Source organism: Diabrotica virgifera, chromosome 8 (genome assembly GCF_917563875.1).
Source record: "Diabrotica virgifera virgifera chromosome 8, PGI_DIABVI_V3a".
NCBI lineage: Eukaryota > Metazoa > Arthropoda > Insecta > Coleoptera > Chrysomelidae > Diabrotica > Diabrotica virgifera.
Window position 1 is genome coordinate 176,973 of NC_065450.1, and position 18,450 is coordinate 195,422.

Here is an 18,450-nt window from a genome sequence, read left to right on the forward strand (position 1 = left end):
CGGAGAGAGGTGAGACAATTTCTTATATTATGGATAGAGGGCGCTATAATCGGAAACAAAAATTTTTTGAAAATGGAAAAATAAATTAAATGAAAATCCCCGCTAAAATGCAAAACTTACTTTTGTTAGTTTTAGGACCTATGCTTCACAATCCAATAGGTCCTAATAACTACAGTAAGCTGCTACAATACAAAAATATGGTACAATTTATACCACAATTTTTTTTCTTATATAACCCGGGATCGGTCGCACCGTTAGAAAAAATCTAACATTTTATCCTTTGCCGTGATAACTTGATAAATCATTTTGCAATATAACTTTCCATTCGTAAGTGCCTCGAGGAAGGGTGTAGGAATTTTTTTTTGTGGAATTTATGGCTTTAGGGAATTAGCTTTTGAGATTTGTTAAAAATATATATTTTTAATATAACAAGTACATAAAAATACTATAAAATAAAAATTTGATGTAAATTCGTATTCGTAGAAAATTTAATATAACGCGCTACCGATTACGTGACAGAAAAGAGCGCCTGTTCCCGGGTTAATTGAGTTTGATGGTATTATGATCTTTAGATAACATCAAATTATCATTTCATTGACCAAATTGATATATTTAGTTGATCCATGTCAATTATAGAAATCTAAATATTGAATATTTCTGCTTAGGCCTGGATACCGCGTACCAAAAAAAGTTGATTGGTAGTAAGCTGAAAATTTTTTAATAGCTTTACGGTGTCTAGTCGGACAAACTTTGATGTACGGGAACACTGGAACAGGAGAAGTTTAATTGTGGAACAATTTAAATAATTGGAACGTCAAATTACGAAAACGTCCCATGTATTTTGTCGGACAGAACATCCAATTGATTTGATACCCTTTCATTAAACTCTCATGCAAAAATAAGACTGCTATTACTAACCAACATGATTCCTGTCGTTTGACATGTTTTTTATGTTCCACTCATTAAAATGCCCAGTTGGTGATAAACACCAATCTTATTTTTGCTTGTGAGTTTTTATGAAATGGTAACAAATCAATTGGAAGTTCTGTCTGACAAAATATATTGAACGGTTTCGTAGTCTGACGTTCCAAATTTTTAACGTTTTCCACAATTAAAACTTCCCTTGTTCCAGTGTTCCCATACATCAAAGTGTGTCCGACTAGACACCGTTAAGCTATTAACAAATTTTCAGCTTGTTATTAATCAACTTTTTTTGGTACGCGGGATCCAGGTGTAGATTATTTTATGTGAAGAAATAATAATAATTTAGATATAAATGTCGCTAATGTCACAGAGACTTATTTTATTGTGATTTATTATAATGGCTGTCTTTTAGTAAGGAAATTTAGGTAATCTTAATTTTTATGATGCTAATTATTAAAATTTGTTAAAAATGTGTGTTTGTTTATGTTGTTTTTCTAGGTGGACCTAGTAAATAAGCATAAATTTCGCTCAGATGCACGGAGTCTGATTTCTATGTAATTTATCTAACTGTCATTATTTTTTCATGCAGAACTACCACTTAAAGCTTGCTAAAGGCTAGTTATTAAAGTTTCTGACTTTTTTATTATCCAAAATTAGCAAATAAATCATAAAAGGATGTTAAGAAAACATGAGGTTGGGTTTTAATTTCAGTATTTTATAAATGCTAGAATATTCCACATAGTGAAGCGAACTTTGAGAAAAAATCACAGTTTGATTGGTGCACTCGGTATATGTACAATGATAGTTTACTTGTCTAGCAACAATATTATCACAGCGATATTGCTAAAGAATAACTTTATAACATAAAAAATTTCACTTAAATCGGACAGCATATTGACATTGATCAACTAAATCAATGTCAATTACAGTCGGAAAAATGAAAGAATACCCATGAACGAACATATAAAACACGCTGTATTTTCCTGTCACCGTGTCACAAAGAAAATTGCCCAGCGCAAGTACATGTAATAATAATTATTACATGTACTTGCGCTGGCCAATTTTTCGTGTGACACGGTGACAGGAAAATACAGCGTGTTTTATACGTTCGCTCATGGGTATTCTTTCATTTTTCCGACTGTATGTCAATTTAAAAGTAATTTAAATATAATCCAATCCAAATTGTATCGATATTACAGCATATTTTTGATATTATCTGAAGATCATTCATAATCCCATAAATTTTAATTTATGTAAGATAAATTTTAAAAGAATTCTATTATGAATTGTATTTATAATTTAATTTATAATATTTATTTATTTTAATATGATGCAATTTACTATTATATTAGTATAATATAATTATTTATAAAAAAATTTATAGATAAAGATATTTAAGAAACGGAAAGTCAATAAACGATTTGTTGAGATTAGTAGTTAAAGAGTATACAACAGAGTTGAGCAACCTTTTTGATCAACGGACCAATTTAAATTTTAAAATTTTTTGATGGGCCGCGCCGCACATAAAATAACTTTTATTGTTAATTTGCAAAATATTTATTATTACAAACGAAATTACTTAAAATTTTTAATTAGAAATTTGACATTCTATTTTTGATACAACTTACATTTTTTTCGTTGTAAGACGATAATAGTTGACCAACATGGATAGAATTAAAAAGTCATACCAATAGTGGAGCACGAAGCACTAGACAACTGGCAGTTGGAGATGAGACAGTTGAAAGGCAGCCTACAGATTAGGAGAAGGTGGTGACAGAAATACAACAAATATTGAAATATAACAGAAATCCTGGGAAAAATGACACATTCATAGAAATGATCAAAGTTTGGTGGAGATCAATTGCAGAGAAGGATATACCAACTAATAGTGCAACTATGGGAAAACCAAGCAATGCTAACGGATTGATACGTGACCAGCATATGCACGCTGCATAAAAAAGGAGCCAAACTGGAGTGTGACAACTAAAGAAGCATAGCCTTACTAGATATTGTATTCAAAATAAAAAAAAAACGCTGGACGGAAGGGCCGCCCGAGAACTTTATCGTACCGATCTATTATCGTTATCGTACTAGATACTGGCATTCTATAAAAATAACAAAGTTACTCGTTATTTTGATATTTTAGAAACACCTTGTATACTTGAAATTATTTTATGGTTCTACGCATCATTAATTCCTACATTTGAGAGAATGTTCGGGGACACACTATAAATGATTGCATAAATCAATAGAATATTAGTCATATTTCATTTCAAATTAGTCCATTTTTCTGAGAAATTAATAGTTTACAATATTTGCATTTTACTGCATGGATTGTAATGAAATTTTTGGAGTAGCCCAAAGCCCAATCTCCTAATTCAAAGTCTATCCTATATACTATGGCGCTTTTATCATGGGGGCGGTTCTCACCACTTCTCGGGGATAGAACATTTTTATTTTCGAATTGCATGGAGCAAAAGGAAGAATTTTAAGAAAATTTAAAAATGCGCTCTATAATTTGATCTTATTTTTTTCACCCGTCCAACTTTTTGAAAGTAGAAATAACACTATATTAAGAGGTATTGCAAAAGAAAAACAATGCATTTAAATTCTGGTGAATGAGGGGTTAAATGTATGTACTTCTCATTTTTCCTTAAAGTACATTAGTCATATATTTTTTTGCACCATATCTCTCTTAGTTTGAATGTAACCGACAGTTAACGGTGCTCATTTTAAAGGCCTTTTCAAACACTACAAAAGCATGAGCACTTTGAGCATGCACCAAAAAACAAACTCTTTTTACCCACCATATCTTTTTTTGTATTATAAATAGAAAATTTACGAAGGAACGAATCTCTTTGTTATTTATAATTAAAAAATTTTTTTATATAGTGTTTTTAGTTTGATGCATAGTTTTTAAGGTATTCACAAAAAACCGTCCGAAAACGTGTCATTTTTAAATGAAAATGGCCAATTTTCAACTACGCATAACTCAAAAAATATTGAGTTCTCAAAAAAAAGTGTAGATCAGATTTTGCTTAAAAATAGGTTCTCTAGCCACTTCCATGCTTATTTTGACCAATAAATTTTCCACCCCGTTGAAGGGGTGGGAATTGCCCCAAGATAAAAGCGCCATAGTATATAGGGTAGATTTTGTTTCTTGAGCTATTCCCTACTTAATGTGAAAATATCAAGTACATCGATGTAGTAGGATGGAATTCGGAGCCAAATACCCTCATTTACTGCCCTTTAATAATGCTCTGCTATGATCGCGTGAGAGGGGACACACACAAGATTCTAGCAAAATTTCAATTTTCTGTAACTTTTCGAGTTTTTGAGTTACTGCAACGAGTTTTATGTCATTGGAAAGATAATTTTACATTCTTTCAAAATCCGTAAAAATTAATATCTTTTTTTCATTTCCGGTTAAACCGGAAGCCATATTGTGGGTAAAATTTATTGTGCTAATAGATAACAAAGCACTATATATGTCTGCCAAATTTCAAATTTTAGTTTCTATTACAGAGGTAGTTACGGGTACTCGAATATTTTTTTATAAAAAATTCATAACTCCCCTCCTATGAGGAGTTAAGAAATCTGACCAATGTTATTCAATTTACCGATAGGATATCAAAAATATGTTAAAAAATAAAAAAAATTCCTTGGAGTCAATTTTGAGAAAATTTAGTTCAAATTTATGTCAAATTTTGACCCCTTAAATATAGGCAACCCATAACTTTTTCTGAAAAACGATATTCTTGTTATAGCCCCATCTTTAGGCTATATAAATGTTTTTCAAATTAAATTTATCTTAAACAAGTTTTTAGATTGGTAGGGAAATGTATCGGGTGGGCGGTCGGCCATGCTGGCCACCATTTTGGATTTGGAAATGTCAAATTCCGTAATTCTATTTACCTATCAATGAGCTTACTTTAAGTTAAATTTCATTCGTTTCGGTCAAAATTTGCAAAAATGGGCCCCAAATAACCCCCTATTTCGACCCCCTTTGAGAGGTGTTTTCAAAAGCTTAGTTTCTCGACTAAAATTCTCTTAAACTTACTCATACCGAATTTCATCAAAATCGGTCCAGTAGTTTTTGCTGGGCGGTGGCGACGTACGTACGTACATACGTACATACTTACTTCCGACATGTTATTTTTATTTGCTTTTTAGACTCAGGGGGACTCAAAACGTCGAAAAAAAGTGAAATCTGAAAAAAATTTTTTTGCACGATCCTATAACTTTATCTATTATACTCATACTGCGTATGTAGTACGATAAAGTAAAACAGTAAAATCCTTTATAAAAGGTATATTTAAAATCCCTAAAAAGTCCAAGCTTAATGTAGCATTTTAAACCGATGTTTCTTTGACGGACTACTTTTACAGGGCTTTGACCCACATATATTTTTAATTTAGATCTTGGTGGTTAGCATGTACATCTCACGTAAGCACTGATGATTACTGGTAAACCAGCTGAAAACTAGTTATGTGATTGTGATGTAGCCCTTTTTAGGGATTTTAAATATACCTTTTATAAAGGATTTTACTGTTTTTGTATTACATGGTATACAGCCAACTACAGGAAAACTTTTTCCTTGTGGGTATTCAAAATCTTGGCAATAATAGTGAGAAATAGACTAAATAGCTATACCTTCGAACAGAATCCTACACGAGTATCAGGCCGGCTTTAGGAAGGATCTACTATAGACCAAATATTCTCATTAAAGAGATACAGACAACTTGTTTTGAGGGTAAAGTTCCTCTGTATGTTTTGTTTGTGGTTTTTTGGACAAGAGTATGATAAAATCGATAAAGTCAAAATTGTATCGAGCAATGGAACATTTGGGTGTACCAAAAAAAAACTTATCAGGCTAATAAAAATAATACTAAATAACTCTACCTGTGAAAATGATTGGCATGGTCACATTTCAGATTAATTTACGGTTGCAAAAGGCTTGAGACCGGAAGATCCTTTATGCACCTTATTATTCAATTTAGTGTTAGAAACTGTAATCAGAAAATGCAGCATGAAGGTGGAAGAAAAAATCATGAAAAATGAGCACCACTGCTTGGAATTTGCTGATCATCTAACGATTTTAGCAGGAACCGCGAAAGAATTAAGAAGAGTTGTGAAGAAAATTATTAAACAATGACAGAAATTCGGATTGGAGCTAAATGAAGACAAAACCAAATATATGATCAAGGGAGGGACAGAAGAAGAAAAATGAGAAGAAGACTTTAGTGTCAGGTATGTAAGTGGTAAAAGCTAGAGTTTTAAAAGGGTGGTCAATTTGAATACCTGGGTGTTAACAAGGAAATGAATAATTAGGTAGTTTAAGACCCCTAATGAACTCATAAGTTTCTAGACAAGGAAAACTCTGAATATTGAAAACAGTAATTACGCTCACAGTAACATATTATGCCTGCGAGCCATGAACACTAAATAAGAAGGAAGATAATACTCTGGAAAGATGGGAAAGGAAAATATTAAGCTGAGTGTTCTGAGGAATTTACGTTGTGCTGCATTCGGAAAAAAGAGAGACACGTTTAAACAAATATACCAATCCATTCAAAAAGAAAAGCTTTTTACCAGTGCCTTCTATAAGTCCTACAGAGCAGAAACCTTAACTCTCACAAAAATATTAGCTAAAAAATTGAGAAGCTTAAGAAAAAAAGTAAGACACGAGGAAAGTCGCTAGGAAAACATTTCCAGCTTCCCTAAATCACAAAGAATCAGATGGTTGTGACATGTAGAAAGAATGGCTAAACTAGTCATTAAAAACTAGTCAACTTTAGAATTTTGTATCTGTGTAAGGTTCAATATTGTTTAAAACAATTGTAACTAGTTAATGTTATGATAGTCCAGGAACCTAAGCTTTTCACCTCGAAATTTTTACAGAATGGATCGATTTGCTTGAAAATTTGAGAATAAGTAGTGGATAGTCCAAGGATCAAAATCTATATGATGCCGAAAGGCACTTTTACCATGGGGGTGGTTGCCACTCCATCTCAGGGATGGAAATTTTTTATTATATTTTAATCGCAAAAGTTGATAAAAACATTCATTCTAAGCTAAAAATGTTCTATACCTACATCTTTTTGATAAAATTAATAGTTTTCGATTTATTCGCTATCGTAAGTGTTAGTTTTATATCGAAAAAATCAATGTTTTTCGATAATACTCATTCACTATTCACTAAATTTTTGCCGTTAGTCCAGAAAGCCACTGCGCATCTGCTAGGAAAAATATTCCGATTCGGATTTTTTGCACAATCTTACTCAAAAAGGACCCCTTTTAACAAATTTGCATGTTGCCAGGACCAAAAGTCGGTCAAAAATTTTTTAAACGTTTTTTTTTGTTTTTTTTTCCTAAAATTATTTTTTTTTGCATGGAACCAAGTTTTTTTAGGTTTTTTGGATCATTCCAAACAGAATAGGTCTTTAGTGACATTTCTCTAAAGTTGATACTTTTTGACATAATATGTTCAATTTATATTATAAGCAATTAAAAATTGAAACATTGCGAAATCGGCCATTTTTAAACCTAAAAAACTATGTGAAAAACTGAAAATTTTAATGCTGCCAAGGTAGGTAGATATTCTCTAAACATCGATTGAGGAAATCCCGAAGAGTTTTTTGAAATACAATATTCAAATCTCCTTTGTTTTTTAATTGATTATCAAGCGTGCGCGACACTATTTTCCACCGACAGTATGGTGCAAATGAAAGGAGTAAATTGGTTATTTCGTAAACCGGTGACTTTAAGAAAAAATCCCGAAACAGGTCGATTTTTATTTTTAAATTATGATATTGTGGCATATATGGTATTCATCCATCTGGGCGTGATGACGTAATCGATGATTTTTTTAAATGAGAATAGGGGTCGTGTGCTAGCTCATTTGAAAGGCTCTTCAATTCTCTATTCATTAATAAAAACATTTATATAATTATTTATACAGTGTCCTTCTACTTCTTTTTTTTTTCAAATAATTTCATTTAATAAAAATTTTTGGACACCCTGAACAAATAATTAAGTAAATGTTTACATTACTGAATAGAGAATTGAAGAACCTTTTAACTGAGCTACCACACGACCCCTATTCTCATTTAAAAAAATCATCGATTACGTCATCACGCCCAGATGGATGACGTCACTAGTATACCATATATGCCACAATATCGTAACTTAAAAATAAAAGTCGACATGTTTCGGGATTTTTCCTTAAAGTCGCCCGTTTACGAAATAACCAATTTAATCCTTTCATTTGCACCATACTGTCGGTGGAAAAGAGTGTCGCGCACGCTTGATTAGCAATTACAAAACAAAGGAGTTTCGAATATTGCATTGCAAAAAGCTCTTCGGGATTTCATCAATCGATGTTTAAAAAATATCTACCTACCTTGGCAACATTCAAGTTTTTAGCTTTTCACATAGTTTTTGAGGGTTAAAAATGGCCGATTTAGCAATGTTTCAATATTTAATCGCTTATATGTCAAAAGCTAGAATTAAAAAAAAAGTCACTAAAGACCTTTTCTGTTTGGAATGATCCAAAAAACCTAAAAAAACTTTGTTCCATGCAAAAAAAAAAAATTTAGGGAAAAAAACAAAAAAAAAACGTTTAAAAATTTTTTGACCCACTTTTGGTCCTGGCAACATGCAAATTTGTTAAAAGGGGTCCTTTTTGAGTAAGATTGTGCAAAAAATCTGAATCGGAATGTTTTTCCTAGCGGATGCGCAGTGGCTTTCTGGACTACGTAAGAAAATTTTTTTCAAACCAACTTCTTGGGAATTAAATAACCTACAATTTCATATTTAAATATTTTTTCGTATCTCTGATGCTAATCTTTCTATTCTGAAGAAAATGGCATTTTTTACCAAACTACAAAAATTCGTTATTCGCTTTTAAGTCCAGTTTTTTAAAACTAATCATTATAAGGCAGTCAATCTTCTAAAATCTATTAATAATACATAAATAAAGAAGAATGGATAAGGTCAATGATTAAAACCACCACTAACTTACATTATTATGCTTCCAATTTTATTTCTCTTTTTTTTAATATATTGATTTTTTAACTGTAACTTTTTTATTTTTAATCTAGAAAGTTTGGCCAATAAGAATTTTGTAGGTTTGTACAAGATCTATAAGCCTGTTAATATTAAATCTTTTTAAAATCCTCAGTCACAAAAAGAGGTGACTTTGAAAGGGTTGGTAAAGGTGGTTTTTGCATGTTATCAGGTTCAGGTTCTTCGGAATTAAATAAGCTACAATTTCATATTTAAATATTTTTTCGTATCTCTGATATTAAACTTTCTATTATGAAAAAAAGCCATATTTTCCAAACTACAAAAATTCGTTATTCGCTTTTAACTTAATTTTTTTTAAACTAATCATTCTAAGCCAGTCAATCTTCTCGAACCTATTAATAATACATAAATAAAGAAAACCAAATAAGGTCAACGACTAATTTTAATTAAGGTGGTGATTAGGAGGTTGCTTCCAATCATTGTTTCGCTGAAAAGAATAGGGACTGACTAACTTTTCATTATAAGTTACTTAAGTTTTGAGCTAGCGACATTTTTTTAGTTCTGGGGATAGATATTTTTAAATACTAGTTTGAACAAGATATCCTCGAAAAATGCATAGTTTTCCAGTCTTTGGCCTTTGAAGCCTCAATATGTAACATTTGACGAAGAAGAGCTAACATATAATAAGATATAGCTCGATTATTATTGGTCTTAAAGAAAATTTAGAAAAACGGTTTTGTTTACTTTTTTGAAAGCTACATTTTTCTTAAGTAAAGTTGTTTTGATAAAACGAAAACTTTTGGAGTTATTAGCAGAACACTTATTAAAAACATTCATTTTTCGATATAAAACGAACACTTTCGATAGCGAATAAATCTAAAACTATTAATTTCTTCAAAAAAATTTATAGAACGATTTTTACTTAGAATGAATGTGTTTACAAACTTTTGCGATCAAAATATAATAAAAAATTTCCACCCCCGAGATGGTGGCAAGGTTACGGGAAAGGTAAAATCCACAGGTAATTTTAACTATTAGTTTTTAGAAAAATAAAGGTAGAAAGATTTGGAATTTTAACTATGTTTGTTTAAACACAAGAATTTTTGTATAATTTCTGAAAAGTGATTAGTTTGAGTAGAAGTATTGTTTGAAAGGATGCCTGAGTTTTTCGAATGGAAAAAGAAATGTTTCTGATTGGCTTGGCAATTTGGAAGGGGAAAAGAGAGGTTTTGAATGTTCAGACAGTTTGGAAAAGAAGCAGCATTGTGTGGTCGGCATCCGAGAAAAGCAGTCTAAAGTTTTCGCGTATAGTTCAGAAGCAAGTACTAGTGGTTGTTTGATAGTGAAGAGTAGCTGAAAAGTGGAACGAGATACAAATCAAATTGAGAAGAAAAACCTCTTTTATTCTGTAAAGTCCAAGAGAGTAAGTTACAAGAACTATAGTTATTAAAATTATTCGTGACACCAAGTAAAAAAGATACTGGGGTCTCAGGAGATTATTATTGAGAGAAAGAGAGGAGAGAGTTTTGGAGTTTATTGAACGAGTACTGGTCAAAAGCGGCCTGGCTTGTGGTTTGGAGAAATAGTTGCTGGTATGCTGCTGGATTGATGCTGAGAACGGAGAGGGATTTGATTGGTAGCCTAACATAATCAACAAGGAAGAGCTGTTTGGGTCAAGAGGAGACATCATTGTGTGTGAATCAAAAAAGTCAGTAAATAACTTATGTGATAGATGTTCTTTATAATCAGAAGTTAAAATATTTGCGTAAAAGCATATGAATTAAGGTTCCAACATTTCAATAATTTAATAGGAATTATAAGTAGTTTTGCAAATACTTATTTTTTTTTGGTTTAGTTTATTTTACAAATTCTATCAGGAACAAAGCGATAAATATTTGTTTAAATTAGATTAATTATATGGTAAAATTTTCATTTGGACAATTATGCCGCCCACAGGATTTAATTGATAGATTTTCAGAGCATTGCTTTTGATAATAAAGGTATTTGTATGTGCTTATTTATGATTTTTCTATTTATTTCCTTTTCCTATTTTATCCCGATAAGGATCAACTAAGAGATACTGAAGCCACGAGAAAGGATAAGTATAACCTAAGATAATTTTAGTTAATTTTTATGACAAAAAAGCACCCTGAGATTTTTTATTAATTTTTTATGTATGATTTGCGTCAATTCAATAATTAATTAAATAAATACTCAATTAAAATAAAAGTAATAGAAAGCAGATTATAACAATACTTACCAACAGTTAAAAAACAAAGTATATAATATAATAGTAGTTATTTTTAAAAGCCGCATAATGTTGGTCTGGTCGTTGGGATGGTTGGTCCTGTTTTGCTACAACGCTATATTAAAAATTTTGGTTGGAGGTGTATGATAAAAATAATTATTGGACCATTGTTAAGGCACTATAAACACTTTTTTATCACTTTACTTATCTGTTCCACTTATTTTTTAAGAGCTAATTGACTCTTTGCCCTTCATTAAAGTCAGATACGTTATTGCAAATTTTTTTCAAATTCAAATTCAAATTCCACTTCAAAATATATTTTATTAAAAAAATTGTAAACAACACACTTATAGCAAATTGTCACAATTGAATAATAAGTGTCTAATATGCATACAATGGTTATTTATGAAACAGTTCGTGAAGTATGCTTTTTACGAACGCACGCGATATTTAGAGCACCAGCGACAGCGGAGCGAGTGCTATACATCGCGTAAGTTCGCAAAAAGTACTTCACGCACAGTTTCATACAATATTTTATCTACTCTGCGATAAACAAATTAAAAAATTGTAACTCTTCGTCACTGGAAATCATTTCTATTCTACAATTTTTAGAACTTTGGCCTTTAAAAATTCTAACTTCTTTCAAACCACAAAACTGTCAAAAAATTTGTTGTAATTTATTCCTTATTATGTCATCACCGTGACATCGCGAAAGTTAAGGATATTTGATTATATGAAAGTTTGCCAAAAAACAGTGCGAAAAAGTAAACCCCATTTAAAATACATTGTTACTTCACGCACACTTTAAATCCTTCACACACTGCTATCTATAATGACAGTTTTCACAAACTAAAAACTTATACATAATATTACATAGAGTCGATAAAATTACAATTACAACTACTATGACTTAAAAGTTAAAATGTGTTATTTGAAAACTCATACACAGAACATGGTTCTAAATCCAATAAACTGCTTTTTATTTCAGTTCTAAATGTATTAAAATTCTGTTGCAATTTATTTCTAGCAGGTAATTTGTTAAAAAAATTTACACACGAATATGTAGGTTACTCTCTGTTGCGACTAGCTTATGTGTAGGGAAATTGAGCCCTACATACCTAGTGGGTATGCTGTGTTTTGGCTAAGAATATGTAAACCTATCCCTATTCTTGAACAGGAATAGTAAACACTCTTCTTGAACAGGAAAATTTAAGGTGTTAGGATTATTAACGGTGGCAGAGCTTATATATATATATATATATATATATATATATATATATATATATATATATATATATATATATATATATATATATATATATATAGCTCTGCCACCGTTAATAATCCTAACACCTTAAATTTTCCCCTACAGGTCCTTCGAGCTTTTATCTTGAACATTGTCCTTATTGCTCTCTTCTGAGCAATGAATACTCTATCAACATCAGTTCCTCCGTCCCAGAAAATAATACCATATCTGAGCACTGAGTAGATGTTTGCAAAATAAGCTGTCTTAAGGTGTTGTAAACTCAAATATTTAGACATTACTCGTAATAAATAACATGCCGTGTTGATTCTTTTGCGAACAACACCCAGATGCTCTGACCAATTCAGATGTTGATCAACGTAAATACCCAAGAATTTTGTATTTGTTGATAATAGAACAGTTTAATCATCCAACTCAATCTTCTCTAGAATTATCTCATTATTTTGCTTTGTGTGAAAACAAACACAGTTAGTAAAAAACTCATACAGAAGTAAAAACTTCAAATTGTATTCTATACCATATTCTATTACTATATAATATGTAAACCATATATTATGGGGTTACCACTTTAAATAGTGTGCTAGTTTCAAACTACTCAGCAGAATGCACTGAAGATGTTCTGAATTAGAACGAAAACGTTTTGCAATCTATTTGGATGACATTTTAGATAGTTTTAATAAACGATTTTATACCAGAATACAATTTGAAGGTTTTACTTCTGTATGAGTTTTTTAAACCATGGTATACAGCCAACTATTGGGATTTTCCCATTGATTTTAAACACAGGTCTTTTCGGTCTTTAAAACCAATTTATTTTTTAAGAACCAATTCTAAGCTGTTTTAAGTGATCTGGAGAAATACTCAGAAGATCCCCAAACGTTGATGCTAATGTTAATAAGTTTGCATCATCTGCAAAATTTACAAGGTTAGACTCACTGCTCAGTATTTCACTACCAAGATTGTTAATGTAGAAAACAAAAAGAAGTGGTCTCATGACACTCCCCTGAGCAATACCAATTTTTAAGTTCCCTTCTTCTGAAGAGAACTGTTGTCCTTCTCGAGTTTTTAACTTTTATGTCGTCTGTCGGTGACGTAATCTCTTATCCAGTCCCGAGCAGGGCCACGAATTCTATATCTTTCTAGTTTGTCGATCAGATGATAATCTATGCTGTCAAACGCTTTTGATAAGTCCAGGAACATTCCCAAGGAAATCTCCCCGTTCTCCCATCCATTCAAAATCTTATCCACGAATTCGTATGTAGCTGTTTCAACAGACCTTTCCTTGAGATACCCACGTTGTGACTTAGCAATTAGGTGGTCATTATTGAAAAGCGTTATATATCTTGTGAACATTGCTAGTTCGAAAATTTTTGAAAATATCTGTAGTAAACTGATGGGACTATAATTTTCCAATTTGGTTTTATCTCCCTTTTTATGTAAAGGTTTCACTAGGGCTAACTTTAGTTGGTTAGGGAAAATACCATACTTAAAAGAGATATTAATAATGTGGCACAATGGTTCTGAAATCTCTTCTGCACAATATTTCCACAGATTCGCTGAGATCCCATCACAACCTGCACTTTTTTTATTTTTTAGCTTTCAGACATATGTAGTTATTGGTATAAGAAAAAAATATTTGTTGTTATATGGAATACTGCATGAACAAGTGGCTTGAGGCTGAGTTTTTATTAAATTAGGACCTGCAGGAAGTACACATTTGTTAAAGTTATTACAATATCCTCAGCCTTACCAGTAATATTCGTAGTTTAATCGACATATTCTGTAACTGTAACATTAATTTCCCTAAAAATCTGCCAAACACATTTTGATTTGCTTTCACAATTATTTATACGTTCTTTATAATGAGCACTTCTTGCATCGCTCAGGAGACGATTGTATTCCTGCTTCTTTGTTTTGTAAGCCTCACTATAGACCCTGTCACACCTACTAAGCACTAGAAGGATGTCTAACTCATTCTTACATGCAGCAACCTGCTGATTAGGTTTTAGTATTGTTTTGCCGTACATTTCTGCTGAACTGAGACTATAGGGAAGCAATAATCAAAGGTAGACACAACAATGCCGATAAAAATATCCCATTGCTCATTTATCAGTGATTCAGGAGTAAAAACCACCGAGTCCCATTTTTGACTAAAAAGCATAGACTTAAAAATATTTTTATTTGTATTTGAAAAAAATCTTTTTTTAATTTTTTTGAGTTTTCCACTTATTTGCAAAGTAAAGGACACCTTCTGGGCAGGATGGTCAGACATATGAGTGCCCACCACCTCTGCATTAAAAATGTTTATATTAGTGTAACTATTGTCAATACAACTTTGAGAAGTCCTATCTACCCGTGTATATTCTAAAATAGAAGGAGCAAAATTAAAAGACTGCAACAATTCACTGAAATCTTTAGCATTACTGTCTTTAACATTCATTGTATCTAAATTAAAATCTCCAGCAATAAAATATGTGCAGTGCCCATTCAGTAGTGTATTTAGAACCGACTCAAGTTTTACTGAGAAGTCACGAAGAGGTTTTGTGCTTGTTCTGTATATACATATGATTATGACCTTTTTTTTTTTATAAAATGAGAGTTCTACGGCAGAACACTCAAAACATTCTTCATCGCCAAATATGGTTATGTCACTTCTATGTACGTACTCTATACCATTTCTTAAATAAATAGCTGTACCTCCATATCCATTTTGCCTGCAAAATGCTGATGCCAGTGAATATCCCACCAAATTATAAGCAGACAATTATTGATCGACGGTTTTCCAGTGTTCGGTCACACACATAGCAAGAACATTTTTTTCATCGTTTACAAAATCTTGAAAAACATCATGACTTGTTCCTATGGACGGGCGGAGTGATGACGTAGAAGTGTCAATTTTTATTGACATATGTCATGTCAGATTTTTCCAAACCTTTCCAAACAAACGTTGTTTATTGTGGCAAATTTGTAGTTTTTATTATTTTTTCAGTTTTTAGAGAGAATATTTCCGTTTTTTGCAATATATAAGTATTGTTATAGTTACCAGTGCCGTTTTATCCATTGAGCGCTTGGGGTGGGCGCCCAGGGGTCCGAGCCCCGGAGGGGCCCGTTAGAACCCCTCCTTTTATTAATAGCAAATTAAAGTCCGCTAAATAATCGAGGACCATATTTTTTTAAATAGAGAAAAGACAACGAAATACCTGCGATTTCGATATGGTCTGATTTTAAGACTGATAAATAATAACTGTGACAAAGATGTTTAAACTTTTAAACCAAAGAGCGATTCCTTAGGAAATTGTAAAAAAAATGTATGAAGCTGAAGACAAAGCTTATTATAGAAGATAAAATGAAAGCAACTCTTATAGGGTGAAACCCAATGGAGGCAAAGGGAAGTGTTAAAAGCTGTTTATTATTACCCGTGCAAATTATTTTCAATTGAGTTGTCACCTAAACTCTGCCATGTAAGGTTCTACCTACAATTTTCCAACCAATATGGTTGATGTCATGTCATCCATGTTGACATCATTCAAAATCAGATAAATTGTGATACAGCCGTTTTTAGGGATTTTAAATACATATACCTTTTACAAAATAAGCTTTTTATTTTTTTTTATTTATGGTATACAGCCAGCACAGGAATTTTTCCTTGTGATATTTTGAAAAAAAAAATAGTTTAACTGAGTTTGGATATATTTTACCCACTGGAAATATTTGAATAGTTTACTCAAATCTCAGGAAGAAAGTAAATTTCATCTGAACTCTATGGTTACATTAATAACAAGATCATCAGTTGGAGTTAGATGGATCATCAGTTAAATTGGAGTTATAGACGCTGGCTTGAAAGAGCAAGTAGAACGCGAAGCTGACTATTGAGTAAAGGTCCTAAGAAGAGTTGTTGTCACCATTAAATTACTTGCTTCTCAAGGACTAGCTTTTCGTTGATCCCATGAGAATTTAACGAGTCATCATAAGGGAAATTACTTAAGTTGTCTTGTATACTTTGCTTTTGACAACTTCTAAGCTCAGCATTTACAGCGGAATGCGAATACAGAAAAAGGTTCAGTTAGCTACCTCTCTGACCAAACTTGGAATGAATTCCTGGAAGCGATGAAAACAAAACATGTAGAAACTTTTGACGCTGTAAATGCTTTACTTAAAAACTACGGATCCATCAAACATATTTTTCCAGTTAATCAATAATAGAGACAAAAAATCAGCAGTTAGAAGTGAAGCCAAGGCACTGCATGATAAAATGGATACCTTTGAGACAGGTTAACTTGGATACTCTATTGACACTGATTTGGGCAAGGATTTTAAAACGTGTGAATGCAACAAACAATACGTTAGAAACTGTGGACTTGAACGTAGTAGAATTAATGATATTTGAACTTTGTTGGAGACGTAAGAAATAAATTAAGCGAAATTGAACTAGAAGCCAAAAATATTTTTTTGTGAAGGCAATATTCTCAAATATATTCTATAGAATTGGCCTTCAAAAGACAAATAAAAAACATTTTTCGATGAAGCAGTTGAAGGTGAAACAATTTTAAAGGGGCAAGAGATATTCAGAATTTAAGTACCTATTTAATGTTATATAGTCCTGTCGCCAGGGGGGGTACAACGGCCTCGTTAATTCAGATGGACTTACTCAAGTTTTTTTTATGTATTTTGACCCGTAGAACACGAATTTTTTGGGTAACAGTTGATCCGGATGTCGATAAGATTGTTATAGACCAAGAACTTGAGGAATCAAATAACAGCGATTTTTGGCAAAACAAAACAATATTTTGTATTTTTTGGGCCATTTTAAGTAAAAAATATTTCTACAAGTTTTTTCGTAGGATGCACAGTTTTCGAGATAAACGCGGTTGAACTTTAAAAAAATCGAAAAATTGCAATTTTTGAACCCGAATAACTTTTGATTAAAAAATAAAATAGCAAGTCTGCTTACCGCATTTGAAAGTTTAAGTCAAATTATATCGGTTTTGATTATTTGCATTGGTAAAAATTTATTTTTTTATTGTTTAACAAAGCTATAAACACGTAGGGTTTCCCGTGCTTTTACATGCGTTTTAACGCATGTAACGTAGAAATAGTCTTGATTGCACTAGTACCTATTCTACCTACTCGTTCGATTTTAAATGAGAAATCATAGAAACATCACTCACGCACTAGTTGTTTGTAGCTTTGTTTAACAATAACACAATAAATTTTTAGCAATGCAAATAATCAAAACCGACATAATTTGACTTGAACTTTCAAAGGCGCTAAGCAGAATTGCTATTTTATTTTTTAATCAAAAGTTATTCGGGTTTAAAAATTGCAGTTTTTCGATTTTTTGAAAGTTCAACCGCGTTTATCTCGAAAACTGTGCATCCTACTAAAAAACTTGTAGAAATATTTTTTGCTTAAAATGACCCAAAAAATACAAAATATTGTTTTGTTTTGCCAAAAATCGCTGTTATTTGATTCCTCAAGTTCTTGGTCTATAACAATCTTATCGACATCCGGATCAACTGTTACCCAAAAAATTCGTGTTCTACGGGTCAAAATACATAAAAAAAACTTGGGTAAGTCCATCTGAATTAAGGAGGCCGTTGTACCCCCCCTGGCGACAGGACTAATATGCCACAATATGTCTCAAGATCTTTTAAAGAGAAGAATATAATGCTACAAAGATGTTACATCAGCTGTTAGATGTTTTTTAAGCTACATAAATAAAGAAGAAGTCAAAAAGCGAATTAATATTTTATGCGAGGAATATAAAAAAGATGTTGATGAAACCAAAGAGAACTTGAATAATGAAATTATTCATTTTATAACGTTATGCCAAAATTTGAATAAACATTTGAAAATTTGATGTATCCATAATGTAAAGGCAACTTTTGGCTTTAAAAAGAATAAAGATACATATATTGAATGTCAAACGGTCAAGAAAACCTAGACGCATTATCACTATCGTATAAAAACAATGAAGAAGTGGAGC

The 18,450-nt window shown here is 31.7% G+C and overlaps 1 protein-coding gene across 1 annotated transcript in view; it reads right to left on the reverse strand.

Annotated features, from left to right (window-relative positions):
• Positions 1-11,675, reverse strand: part of LOC126889873 (regucalcin-like) — an 89,911-nt gene extending 78,236 nt beyond the window's left edge. The window contains exon 1 of the mRNA XM_050658557.1: positions 11,213-11,675. Within this exon, the coding sequence (XP_050514514.1) occupies positions 11,213-11,268 (56 nt within the window). The 5' untranslated portion in view covers positions 11,269-11,675. The remainder of the gene's footprint in view (positions 1-11,212) is intronic.
• Positions 11,676-18,450: the final 6,775 nt, after the last annotated feature.